General features: G+C 36.1%; 1 protein-coding gene across 5 annotated transcripts in view; it reads right to left on the bottom strand.

Annotated features, from left to right (window-relative positions):
* Positions 1-14,135, bottom strand: part of LOC131226076 (uncharacterized) — a 141,558-nt gene extending 127,423 nt beyond the window's left edge. For 2 of the 5 annotated variants that reach the window (XR_009161643.1, XM_058221754.1), the window contains exons 1-2: positions 13,685-14,135; positions 3,754-3,921 (exon numbers count right to left, since the gene is read on the bottom strand). Coding sequence is in view for 4 of the 5 variants with exons in the window: in XM_058221754.1 (XP_058077737.1) it covers positions 3,754-3,921; positions 13,685-13,777 (261 nt within the window). In the remaining variant the exon portion in view is untranslated. The remainder of the gene's footprint in view (positions 1-3,753; positions 3,922-13,684) is intronic. The other 3 variants (XM_058221751.1, XM_058221752.1, XM_058221753.1) reach the window with 3 other exon arrangements.
* Between the last annotated feature and the right edge of the window lie 998 nt (positions 14,136-15,133).

Genomic DNA, 15,133 nt, shown 5'->3' with positions numbered 1-15,133 from the left:
TGGTATCAGATAGTCTCAACGCAGAAGGTCAACTTGCAAAAAAGTGTGATAACAGGTCTTTGGCTCAATCAAGAGGGAGTGCAGAATTTGGCGGATATATATAGGTCCAAAGCCGGAAGTTTACCTTCAACCTATCTTAGCTTACTATTATGCATTGGCAAACCTGCAAACAGGCTGTGGGATTCCATTATAGAGATGATTGAGTGGAAATTGTTAGCAAGGAAATGCAAACACCTTTTGAAGGAGGGTCACATTAGACTTATTAAGACAGCCTTGTCAAACTGGCAGGTGTATTTTAGGTCTCAAATGCCCAGCTAGCATTATACACTGGACTGAGAAAATTCGAAGGGATTTCCTATGTAAAGGGAAGAAGGAAAAGGAGAGAAAAGAAGAAGAAAAAGAAATTCCACTTTGGTGAATTGGAATAAGGTATACGAGCATCAGAGGGAGCGTGGATTTCCAACATCGAATTTAAAAGAAGTGCATTTGACTATTCTATATTGGAAAACCATATGAATGGCAAAACAACAATTCTAGTCGTATATGTTTGATGATCTCATTCTAACTGGCACGAGCATAACTAAGATAGACAATATTAAGAAATTCTTTGCCATATCATTCGAAATGAAGAATCTAGGGTCGTTGAAGTACCTCCTTGGAATTGAAGTGGCTCGCTCAAATTGAGGAATATTTTTATCCCAACATAAGTACGTGTTGGATCTTCTCTCAGAGGCTAGTTTTCTTAGTGCTCATCATCCTATTAGCATACCCAGTGTTCAAAATATCGGTATCATGTTACATATCACATCCTTGGGATACAAATATGTATCGTTTATCGCACAGGATATATCGTTTGTATTGGGTAATTTATCACACTTTTTGGGAAACATGGGAAAACATTGGGAAAATGGTTAAATTTTTCAATGAAACTTCAGGGATTGTAAAAAAAAAAAAAAAAAATGACCTTAATACCTACTTTTAAATCATAATGTCTCAAAAAACAAGTGCACATAATAGGTTTCTTTTGTATAGGGTATTAAGTTATGCGTTGTCTAACTAAACTAATGCAACTATAGTGAAATTGAATGCATAACATTTAGAGTGTATATGATGATCATTTCATCACACTCCTAAATACCTCGAAATTAGTCTCAATTGACAGCTGGTTGAAGGGAAATTTCAAAAAATATTAATATTTTAATTTTTTTATTAAAATGATTTTTATTTTTCAAAAATTGACAAAAACTTTACAAATCAGTAGAGCAACCCTCATATATGCTTGATTTCATGTTTGGAGTGTAACATTTCAAGCAATTTGGGAGAAATTAGAGAAATTTCAATTTTTTTCAATTTTCCCCAAATTAGACCACCTGCACTCAAATTTTAAAATTATAGTGTATGTGATTATCATTTCATCAAATACTCATAAATACTTCGAAATTAGTCTCAATTGACAGTTGGTTGAAGGAAATTTTCGAAAAACATGGAGAACATGAAGAGACAATGGATATTGAAATCAAAGCTCCAACTCCATGTTTTTTTCATACAAAACCTGAAGAAGCAATGGATTTGTAACCATCTGACACCGATTTGATATAATTTCAACAAACAAAAAGGCATCGAAAATTGAAAATGCTCACTGGATCAAACATGTGGGATATATCGGCACTACCTGTGCGTTTCATATCGCACGGGTGGTATACAAGATATATCGTGGGATATATTGGGCGATATCGTCAATATTTAAGACATTGAGCATACTTATTGAAGTAAATCATAAGTTACATGAGAGACAATCAGAGCATGTACCATTGACTAGTGGGTCAATTAATTTATCTTAACTTTCCTCGTTCAGACGTCTCTTGTGCGATTGGAATTGTAAGTTAGTTTATGCAACGAACTTATTGTCATCATCTCGAAGCAGTTTATCGAATTCTTTGTTATTTGAAAGCCACACCTAGTCATGATCTTCTCTATTCAAATCATGGTCATTTAAATGTCAATGGTTTTTGCGATGCCGATTGGGTTAGTTCCTTCTCTGATGGACGCTCTACTATAGGGTATTGCACGTTTGCAGGAAGAAATCTAATTTCTTAGAAAAACAAGAAGCAATCCATTGTTGCTTGCTCCTCTACAGAAGCTAAATACAGGCAATGGCTCATGCGACATGTGAGTTACCATGGGTGAAAGCCATCCTTCAAGATATGGGAATCGTGATGACTTGCTTCAATTCCACTACATTGCAATAATCAAGTAGCCATACATATTGCATCTAGCCCGTTCTTCCACAAACTGCACAAAGCACATTAAAGTCGATTGTCATTTCATCTACGAAAAATTAGTTGCGAAGATTCTGCATATACACTTTTGTTTGTTCGGAATGATCAATTAGTAGATACCTTCACCAAAGCCACATCAACATTGTGCCTCGAGACCATCAGTATCAAGCTCAGTATGAATGACATCCATGCACCATCTTGAGGGGGATTGTTAGTGTACTCAAACCTCCCAAGCCTCCCAGAGGCCTCACTCGCATCAATAACTCACCCACCTAACTTCTTCCCATTCATCACTTGAGAGCATTCTGAGCTCCATCTTCATCGCATCTCCATAGATACCTTACGAGAACAAACCCCCTACTTCTCCATAGCTTTTTGTCACACACGATGAACAGGTCCATAATGATCCTGAACACCCCAAAGATCTCCCACAACTCCTCCTTAGAGAAGGAGAAAGGGACATTTCTCATGAAAACTGAGAAAGGAGATGAGGATTTACCATGTCTCGAATCTCAAACTTGATCCCTAGCTTCTTCCATGACCACAACTCATTATTATTGCATTTCTTCATATTATACCACTAAGTCTATTTTGTACTTGGAAAAATCCTATTGATAAATAATGAAACATATAAGGGATGTATTGTTCTCTTTGATGAAATTCTCTTGTTTGCTCCAAAAAAAAAAAAAAAGGTACTTATATAATACATGCAACAAAAAGAAGTGTGTGCGTTGATATGAACGCACAACAAATTAGCAGTTTTGCAAAAGGAATGCGGATGGAGAGGTATTGGGAATTACATTTAATAAATTATGGGGAACATTGAAATCAAGGCTTTTGCGACTCGGTAGCCCCCGCAACTTCTCAATTCGACTCAATGTTGGTGACTATCGATATGAGTCGCTGTTAAGTGAGGAAAATCAACAGCCATGATAAGACTCATCCAATATATTGAAGATCCAACCACATCATCCAATGTCTATGATAGCCGAAATACAACTGGGATTCAACTTTATGCTGCGGCTGAACCTGAATCTTAAAAAATACCCAATAGGTTATGATTTCCATATAACTTGCTGTAAAGAGCTTCTTTGGTTTTCTGTGACTGTCATTAAAATATATTGAAATGGCAGCATCACTCAATGCCAGAATCAAAGTCTTGTGGACCAATTTGGAGACTTCAATATCCAGCAATTTTGAGGGTTTTTTTCCGCTTTAATTTCCTAGAAATTATATTGATGAATTCATATGAACCTCATTGGTGTAATAATTGGTTGTCTAGTTCTTTAATTCTTCCATTTATCAGAAGAATTCATCAAGCATTTAGACAACATGTGACCATACACCATGTCAATCGAAGTCATTTACATAGTGTATTTGCAAATGCAAAATGTGGAGAACAAGAAATGTTTTCGATGCAAGATCTCATGAATCTCTCCAAAACTAGATATGTTCAACATGTAAAAATTTGAACCTCATTATAGAAATCTTCTTCTAGATCCTCTATTATTTGACCACGAGGTCTGGTTCCATATATTGATACCAATTCTTCAGAACCTGATGGAAGAGTAAATCTTTGATGTGGTGGGAGACCTGCAAGAGCTCTCGCAACAGCTGCTGCTGCTACAGCCCGAGCTGGAACCTGCAGCAAAGGAAGCGAGTTATATTAAATTCAGAAGTGATGACCTATTTTTAAGGCAAGAAAAAGAATTATTAACACAAAACAGCCATGTTATATTATTTTAACAGGTAAAAGAACCTTAACAGGAAAACATAAATCATAGTTGCACAAAGTGTGAATAGAAGCAACAACAGATTCGGGTAGCAGGGAAGTGCTTGTTCCAAATTGTTATCAAGTATAAACAGCTAAGAAGCAGGAATGGAAGCACTCATCTAAAGTGTGATTCAAAGCAAGAGCAGCGCCTAGTTAGAAGGATTCTGCATCTAAGACAAACACGGCAATCTGATCAAGCAACAACAGAAGTTTGGGTGTATCATTTTATTAAATTTGGTTCTTAATCATAGAAAGTAACTAGGATTTCAAGATAATTAAGGAAAGGTTGAGGCGTAGGCTATAAAAGAGTAAAGACTCATGTGGGAAGATCTAAAGTTCCCATGTTAGTCATTTATAATGTGCTACAATTATCTGTTCTTGAATATTCAAAATTTTATGTCATAGGCTAATTATTCAATGGACATCCAATAGTCTACACCTATCAGGGAGTACTGATAATCCGTTGTGGATGGCAACACAACTCTATCTGTTTAGTTTCTCAAAAAGGCTGAGAAAATGATGCAATCTTGTTGGCACTTGGATTTTTTATTTTTTATTTTTATTTTTTTAATTTTTTGTGAATGATAACTGAAATGTATTGCAAAGAAAACACGGAAAACAAGGAAAAAAACAACTAAGATGATAAGAAATCTTCTCATGATGCAAAAGAAGCATCCACCTCGAAAGTGAGTGGAACTCATCCAACAGAGCTTCCCCCATAGCAATGGATTGGCAGGAATGGAAGCCAGGAGAAAAACATTAACTCCCCTAAATGAAGGATTGATTATAACCATGGGTTACGGGCCCTTTGGTGCAGGGAGAGATGGATGTTATCACCAATGTTCGAAATATCGGTATCACGTTACATATCGCATCTTTGGGATATAGATATGTATCGGTTATCACATGGGATATATCATCTGTATCGTGTAATTTATCGCACTTTTTGGGAAACATGGGGAAATTTGTTGAATTTTTCACTGAAACTTCAAGGATTGTTTATATGTGTGTGTGTGTGTGTGTGTGTGTGTGTGTGTGTGTGTAAACAAACAAACAAACAAACCTTAATACACACTTTTAAATCATAACATCTCAAAAAAGAAGTGCACATAATAAGTTTCCTTTGTATAGGGTCCTAAGCTATGCGTTATCTTATTGAACTAATGCCACTATATTCAAATTGAATGCATAACATTTAAAGTGTATGTGATGATCGTTTCATCAAACACTCCTAAATACTTCAAAATTAATCTCAAATGACAGCTAGATCAAGGGAAATTTTGATATATATATATATATATATATATATATATATATATATATATATATATATATATCATTAATATTTTATTAATTTTTAATTAAAATTTATTTTTATTTTCCGAAAATTGACAGGGATTTAACAAATCAGTATACCAGCCCTCATAAGTGCTTGATTTCATGTTTGGAGTGCAACATTGCAAGAAAATTTGGGTGAAATTGGAAAAAACAAAAATAATTTTCCCCAAATCGGACAATCTACACTCAATTTTCAAAATTAGAGTGTACGTGATGATCATTTCATCAAATACTCTTAAATACTTTGAAATTAATCTCAATTGACAGCTGGTTGAAGGAAATTTTCAAAAAAATATAAAAACATAAAGAACATGAAGAACCAATGGATATCAAAATCAAAGCTCCAATTCCATGATTTTTCATGCAAAACATGAAAAACCAATGGATTTGTAACCATTTAACACTGATTTAACATAATTTCAACAAAAAATGTATCAAAAATTGAAAAAGGTTAACCGGATCGAACATATGGATATATTGGTACTACCTATGCATTTCGTATCGCACAGGTGGGATACAAGATATATCGTGGGATATGTCGGCCAATATCATCAATATTTAAAACATTGGTTATCACCTAGTAGGAAACTATCATCAATGAGCCAATGGCCTTTGCCGTTGTCATACACAGCCATTATCTTAGGCAAGTTATTGACAAGCCATCATCTTTTTTCTTATTTAAAAAAAAAAAAAACCATACTAAAAGAAAATCCCACATGGCTACAAGCTAAAAGATTCACAATGGCAATAAATAAAAATCTCCCATACAAAAAGAATAAAAAAAAAAACAGAGAGAGAGAGAGACGTCAGAGAAGCCATTCGCTTCCCTAGGAATTAAGAACTATAGGGTTGGAGGCCCCACCCTAATTTATAATATGTGGAGATTTATAATTACAAATATGCAACTTAGAACTTAAAGAAATAAATAAATAAATAATAACTAATTAAAGAGAAATACCCAAGGACCAAAGGCCTACAAACCAACAAGCCAAACAAGCCCATGCGCAAATGTCTACACCCCTCAAGCTACGGCATAGACATCAATCATGCTCAGCTTGTCAAGAACACTTCGTCCAACTTCCACAATAAGAGCCTTAATGAAGATATCCACCAATTGAGCAAAAGATGAAACAAACAAAGTGAAAATAATGCCATAGCAACCTTCTTACGAATAAAGTGACAATTTGCTTCAATATATTTTATCCACTTATGAAAAACAATATTATAATCTATATAAATGGCAGCATGATTGTCACAATATATAGGCGCAGGAGTCTTCACAAGAATTCCCAATTCAATAACATAACTTCCAGCCATAAAATTTCACATATGGTATTCATCATAGCACGATACTCTACCTCAACACTGGACCGAGCATCAACTGTCTACATTTTAGTCTTCCAAATAACTAAATTACCCCCGAAAAAAGTACAATAGCCTATTCTAGTGCGTCAATCATCAGGTGATCCTGCCCAATCTGCATTAGACTATCCTTCAAATCAATATCATTATCACAGCTAAATAGGATGCCATATCTCAAAGAAGACCTAACGTAGAGAAAGATGTAATGAACTACTTCAAGGTGACCAGAATGCAGAGCATGTATGAATTGACTAACCAAACTCACTGGATGATATAGATCTAGGCAAGTAATGGTCAAATGTCTACACCCCTCAAGCTACGGCATAGACATCAATCATGCTCAGCTTGTCAAGAACACTTCGTCCAACTTCCACAATAAGAGCCTTAATGAAGATATCCACCAATTGAGCAAAAGATGAAACAAACAAAGTGAAAATAATGCCATAGCAACCTTCTTACGAATAAAGTGACAATTTGCTTCAATATATTTTATCCACTTATGAAAAATAATTTCAACTTAGGAATACTACCAACGTCATCCACATAAACACTCACAATAATGAGACCATGCACACACTTCTTACCAAACACATAATGATCTAAGTGAATGCAAGTAAATCCGATACGAATCAAGGCCCCACTAAACTTCTCAAACCAAGCTCAAGGAGTTTGTTCCAAAAAATATATAGCCTTCTTATGACAACATACCTTCCTTTTCCCCCCTTCCGAGCAAATCCAGGAAGAGGAAGCATATACAATGCAAATTGATAGCAAGAGAAATGATCACCCCTACAAAATTCATCTTAGCAACAAGAGCAAAAGTCTCAGAGTATTCATCACCAAAAGTCTATGAACATCTTTTAGTCTAAGATGGGCTTTATGTCGAGCTACACTACCATTAGGGTTGTACTTAAGAGCAACCCAGCGACAACCCACGGAATCCTTCTTAGTTGGCAACTCAGTCATCTCCCATGTATATTCTTTAGAATAGCAACCATCTCCGTTAATTGTTTGTCGCCAAAGACAAAAATTAAGAGCCTCCTTAAGGTTTTTAGAAATGATGTAGGAGCAAAAAAAAAAAAAAAAAGGATTTTTGCTGGAGATGGAGAATGATAGGAAACAAAACATTGGATGGGATGAGAAGTATACTATCTTTTTGTTTTTTTAAAGAAACAAGCAAATCCAAAAGTCTAAATATGGATCAGTATAAAATATAAATAGACAAACTAGTATGAATAATATTAGCAATGTTTTCGATATAGTTATCGCGTAATGTATTGCACCCTTGGGATACAGATACATATCGATTATCACATGGGATATATTGGTTATATCGTGTAATTTATCACTGTTGTTGGGAAACATGGAGAAACATTGATAGGTTTCTTTTTTATTAGGTCCTAACCTATGCACTGTCTAACTGAATTGATGCAACCATATTCAAAGTCGATTAATAAAATTTATAAATGTAAGAAGACATGTATGGAAACACAAGCATCACATTCAAAAGCAAAAGAAGTAGAAAGCTAGAAATATACATGTGGATTTTTTAAAAAAAAAAAAAAATTTAACATTTTTAATTAAAAAATATTTTTTCGAAAAATCTCCAAATTGCCAAAAATGTGTAGATCATGTTATATACATGCTTGATTTTGTATTTGAGTTGAGCACTAAGATTGCAACTTACTTGAGAAAAAATTAGGAAATTTTCAAATTTTTCAATTTTCCGCAACTCGGCCCATCTCCCCCAAATCTCAAAATCAAAGCTCCAAATCCGTAATTTTTCATGCAAAACATGAAGAATCATGAATTTGTTACCATTTGCCACTATTTACAACATATAAAAATGAATTAAATGAATTAAAACTCAAAAATACACACCTTTTAGAATATGGTCCCAAGAAGCTTCCAATCACGATTTCGAAGAAATTTCGAAGATTTTCTTCCAACAAACTAGAGTGGACTGATCAAAATCACCTTATATTGTATTAGGAAGATTTTTTTTTTTCAAAAAAAAAAAAAAACTAATTTTTGTGAATTTTTTAGGATTTTCCAAACAAAATAGTGCTTGTTTCCTTTTATCCCTCTTGATATCAATATATTGCACGATGCATTCAAAATTTATATAACGGGGGGGTGGATATATCACACGATATCGAAATATATACAATATATTGAGATATCATGCGATATATTACACAATACCACGAAAAATGGATATTAAAGCTAGGATTTGTATCGCCCAACTGTTATAACGGATACACCGTGGGATACATTGATGATACCGCAAGCTACTAGAAACACTAACTACCAATATCTATCGTCAAAGGGGCATGCTTCGTGGTGTCCTAAGGGAGAATTGGAGTATAAACCTTCATAAATAACATTATCTCTCACATTATTAGGTTTAGATGGGACAAACATGATCTGATTAGACTCAAGGATGGGAATTGGAAGAACCATAGACTTGTGCTCCCATTGTCCACAAAAAAGTATGAAGCTTCTTCGAAAAATTTAACATCCATACAGAGAACGCTTTTTAGTGACCAGATCAAAAATTTATACCCTACTTACGAATACGAATATCCCAAGAAAATACGTTTGACAACCCATTTAACAATTTATTTCTATGTGATATAACAACACACCCAAAGACCCACAAAAGAATTTCTGAGATATGATAGAATGCTGAAAAAATATTTGAATTGGTGATTGCCCAACAAGAACCTTAGTAGGCAGACGATTAATTAAATAAAAAATGGTAAGAACAGCATCTGACCAAAATAAGACGAGCACATGTAACTTCTAGAAAATGTCTATTTTTCCTTTCAGTAATTCCATTCTGTTGCAGGGTATATGCACAAGTGGTTTGAGAATTAATACCATGCTCCTAAAGATTCAAAAAAAATAAAAAATAAAAATAAAATAAAAAATCATAGTATAAGAAAGATAAACATTTGCAGTTCTGTGTGAAGAGTATCAATATTCATATTAAATTGATTTTTAACCCAACTATGAAACACATTGAAAATGGAGTTAACCTTACTTCTATTTTCCATTAAATAAATCCGTGTCATATGAGAAGCATCATCAACAATCTCTGGATTGTTGGAACATAGCCAAGTCTAGAGCATGCAATGGAGATGGTGATAGAGGATTGTCATTAATTCGTATCATGGTGGGATCTCAAATTGTTCAAAGGGAGTGTTTCTGGTCACTTTTGTTTGTTTGTTGCTTTTTTATGGGGGATTTTTGTTTTTGAGTAAGGGTCCCCCTTCTATTGTACGGGTTTTTTCTTTTTTCTATTTTGAATAAAGTTTGTTTCAATCTTCAAAAGAAAAAAAAAAAAAAGATGATGGCACTAGTCAAGTTGGTGGCATCCATATAAGATACAGAACGAGATAAGCATGGTAAATGAGGGGCAAATTTAGGAGATGAGCCTATTAACGAAGAGTCAAAGATGAATACCTCAACCCTAGCTCAAATACATGGTAATGGCAATGTATTCATGGGATCAAAATTACCAACGAAGTAGATGACATGTGGGAATTGGATCAATCGAAGTTTGGAAAAGGGTATGAAGGAGCCTGTGGCTAATGGCATTATGGATATGGAGCCCACCTTGAGAGCAACTCTACCGATAGCAGCAGTATGGGCTACCATGGAGCAGAGGCCTCTAATCTCAGTCTCAATCTCAAGGTGAAGACAGGAGCAACAACATCTACATTGATATGATATTTGGATATGGACAGGGAGGACAGTATCCTTATCCATATATAGAGATAGAGATGGCAATGGAGACGGGTTTCAACTAGCATACAATTCCTTTGGGTATTGATTGACATGATGACCAAACAAGCAATGTATATAAAATAATACTATCTAATTTGAACTTGTTTATGCATTTTGAACTCACATAATCATGTTGGCCTTACGTCATGTAGTTAATCTAAATTTTGTAAATTGTATTGCTTCCAATTACATATCTGGGCTAATTGTTATACATTTCAGTTTAAATTTGTTTATATTAGTGTTTTCTTATACTTTTATATTTTTTTCCTAACTTTTCCACGTTTAAAAAATATATTTTTTCTGCTTTTTTTCTTTCTTTTTTATATTTTTGCAACTTGTCCATGTTGAACGAGTCATATCAATATCAAATATACAACTCAGTCCAATACCTAGAGGAGTCATGTTCCAAAACCAGGATTTGGAAACTTGGTCTACCTCGCTCTCCTTCTACCGAAGTGCACCACAATAGGTGGGTTATTCAGAAATGCCTTTTTGTCAAAATGCATGTGAGGAATCAGAGAAGAGTGAGAAAATGACGAGCAAAGTGTCGGTTATTTGGAAGCGCCTAGTTTTGCGTCAATTAAATTGTATAAGTGCGAGAAACTTCAAGTAATCAGGGCAAGAAATCAAGGTCAGCACGCATTATGCTTAATAGTCAATACAATCCGGTTGAGATGTGTGCATGCTCACGTGACATTGTGAGTGCACTCATCTTTGTAATTACAATGGCATCATTTAATTAGTGCATGCTCGTGAGACATTGAAAGCACCATCAACATTCAACCGGTATTCTTTTAAAAACAATGTGTGTGGGTATGGGTGTGGAGGGGAATTTCAAGATATGTTCAATTTATGTTTAAGGGCGTGTTTGGTTGCACCAAATTTCATGAAATATCATGAAATTTTGCAACAAATTAGACGAAATAATCATGAAATTTCATGATATGTGGTGCAAACAAACATACAATGAAATGATAAAAATAATTTTGCAATTGTTCCCAGACAATAAAGGCTCTTTATTTTTCATGCTTGCTTTTAATTGAAAATTCACCTGTAATGTAATGGGATTACCACGGTTGCACATGAGGAAGCTTGGCAGAGCTAATGATTGAAGTCTATGTCCTAGAGGGGAGGGTGATTAGGACCAATTAAAATTTTTGTCTTTTAAACCACAATTGCCTACTTAAGTTAATATGCAAATTAAGCTAAGCAAATCAATTAACTCTAAGGCTTCCAAGCCAATAGTGGGTCCAATCACATAGACTACAAATGATATGCAATAAGCAACTAGTTTATAACATAATAGTGTACATGTGTGTGTCGTATGTGCTAACTATCAAGTCCTAGCATTCATCTAATCATGCATACAAATAATTAAACATTCAATCACATAAACTAATTAAACAAGTGTGCAACTGACAATCCCAAACACAAGCATGTATAGTGGTTCGGTTTTCCTACTCTACTCCCAGCGGGCACACTCAACCCATGAGTCTACCGGATTTCACTATCGGATGTTTTAAATCCGGTTAACCCCTAACCTTTACAATCCTATACAAGGAATGACTCCTGCAAGAAACTTTATGTGGTTTTCTATAGGCTCACCACAAACCTCGGTCCTATACAAGAACCTACTGACGTACACTCCTGTCGGAGGCTCCCACAAGAGACTTTAGTTGGTTTTCTGTAGACAAACCAACAACCACAATCCTAATCCAAGGACCTACGTTTACTCCTGCCAGCTCCCACGGAAACTAACACGTATGCACCCATGTCTGGTGGCCTACACAAGGACTTGATTTAGGTCATACACAAGAGCCTAGGTCCTACGCAAAAACCTGAATTTAGTTCTTACACAAAAACCTAGATTTAAGCCCTACATAAGAGTCAAGGTCCTACACAAGAACCTAGTCAAGTTTGTGTCACAAACTCTTACCCCCAATCATACACAAGGAAAGAGAACATACAGACTCTTACACTTGACAACTTACTTGTCGAATCGAGCCCCTTTTGTAGCGCCTTCTTGGGTAGCTTAATCATTGCTCCCCCATGCTTCAATCAGCTCCCATTTGCTCCCCCGATCCTAGTGCTAATGCTTTGCCAAGGCTTCAACTCCAAAATCAAATACCTTACATGTAGTGCTCCTTTGAGGTGACCAAGGTGATGGGAGATTGGTAGAATCTCCTACAACTGATGGAAAGTTGTAATCCTAAGAAATTCACCTAGATAGGTCTTCTAGAGGATTTAGACAATATTATGCCTATAGAGGTTGAGTCTAATCTCTAGAAAATGGAGGAGTTCGATCGCATCTTCAAGGTGGAGGTTGGAATCCTCATTAGAGTGTTAATCTCAAGAAAGATGACTTAGAACTCATTGGTTTAGACTTTAGAGGCTTGGGATGAGGGATATAATCATGGAATCATCTAAGTTTCTATTGCACCAAAAATCCATCCCAATGCCCAAGAACCGACTACATGACATAAAAACTCATGTGATTGACAAACAAGATGCACAAATCAGTGCACTAACATTAATTTCTTATCACTCATCTCTTTTTGTATAATTAATTCATTTTCCTTGATATTCTCCCAAACATATCCCAAGAAAGCCCTACATTAAAGAGAAAAAATTTCCTAAAGATATTCTTGCGCTGAGATTCAAGAATGATAATAATAATGTCGATGCATACAACCCTGTGAAACCAATTTTAACTGGAAACATTAGTCGTATCAAGAGAAGCAAAGCAAATCAAGGCATGTTTGGATGCACAGCTAGGTGTTTGGTTTAATGAAGAGGTGGTGGCAAAAACTTAGTAATATGAGCAAGTAGCCAAGAATTGCAGGTACTTTTTTTCCTTCAAGTCACCAGTTTGGAACCAAGACTCAATGCAGAATGCTGAGGAATGAAATTACAGTTAGATTAGATCCTCTTTGTTAGACCAACTAATAATTACGATTTAATTCAATGCTGCATCAAATTCAAAATTCACATTGACAGCCATCGCAACATAATTTGCATGATCCAACTCCCAAATGAATGAATTAATAGAAGTGTCAGCCAACTGAAAATGGTATGAGAAGCAAAGGGACGGAAGTAGGATGTGGAGAAAAGAGAAGGAAAGGAGGTCAGGCGATCTTACCTCGGGTCGATCCGACGGAGCAGGGAGAAGGCCGAGAGATCTGGCGGATCGGACGGAGCTGAGGATCTTTTCTCCGACTCTAGAGAAGTCCATACGGACGAAAGGGAAAGGAATGCCCTAGGGCTGCTGCTACTGCTGCTCTCGATCATTCAAATCCATCCTTCAGAACTAACTATAAGAGCATTTCAACTCTTCCCTCTTCATCCGGCCAGATCTATAACTCTCTCTCTCTCTCTCTCTCTCTCTCTCTAATTACTACAGTGATTAGAAGAGAAAGAAGAAAGAGCGCTTCGGGACCGACTGTTCTTATGCACGTGCGCGCGCACTCACAGAGGCTTCGTTCGACCCTCTATTAATTTTCAGCGATGGCGTGAGAAAGGGGATGTTGAAATTTGGAGACGGACGCGAGCTGCTCCTTCCATACTTTTCCATGAGACGAGGTACGTATTTGCATAATGTACACGTGTTATCACTTTTTTTAACCCCCGTCCACGGAGTGCCACCGTAGATGGAGCACGCCCAGACAGCTTCTGAGTCCATGTCCTCTGTTATTCGTCAAACACGGAGTCCCTGATTCCATTGTTCCGCGTTGCTTCCTTAAAAAAAAAATGGATTTCAAAATATAATATTTAAAAAAAATAACAACTAAAAAAGATAACTGATAAAAGAAAAAACCTAGCTAAAGAAAAGAGTATGGATCTTCAATCAAAAGAAAGAGTTTATGGAGCCCTCTGTACTCCCTCCCTGCTCTCCCTATCCTCTCTCACCTTCTCTCCTAGTTTTTTCTATTCTCATAAATTACAGTTTGCACCGCACTAGTAGAAATATGAAATTGTTCTTATAGTCTTAGAGGAATGTGAATAGGACTTTTCAAATGATTGTACCAAATCCCAGAGTGCACCGGATTTCACTATTGATAGTTTTAAATCAGGCTCACCAACAACCTTTACAGTCCTATACTAAGGACACCAATTTATGCTCTCCGTAAGACCAAAGGTCTTACACCTAAAACTCGCGTTTGGGCCCACCAGCCAAGATCCCACACAAGGCACCACCGTTTAGGCCCACCGACCAAGGTCCCACTCAAGGCATCTAAGTTTAGGCCCACCGGCCAAGGTCTTACACAAGGCACCTACATTTAGGCCCACCGGACAAGATCTCACATAAGGTACATACGTTTAAGCCCACCGGCTAAGGTCCCACACGAGGCATCTAATCGAGTTTGTTAATGACAAACTCTTAGCCTCAATTATACACAAGGATAGATACTAAACTTTTGAACTATTAACTATAACACGTATTTGTCAAATTGAGTTCTTTTTTGTAGCTTCTTATCGGGTTGCTCGATCTTTGCACTTTCGTACTTAAATCAGCTCCTCAATGCTCCCGCGATCGCGTTGCTTGGATTTACCTGTTGGCTCAGCTTCACGATCTAGAAAAACCTTGCAT

This window comes from Magnolia sinica, chromosome 14 (assembly GCF_029962835.1).
Source record: "Magnolia sinica isolate HGM2019 chromosome 14, MsV1, whole genome shotgun sequence".
Lineage (NCBI taxonomy): Eukaryota > Viridiplantae > Streptophyta > Magnoliopsida > Magnoliales > Magnoliaceae > Magnolia > Magnolia sinica.
The sequence above is the reverse complement of the archived record's forward strand: the minus strand, read 5'-3'. Positions and strand labels throughout refer to the sequence as shown.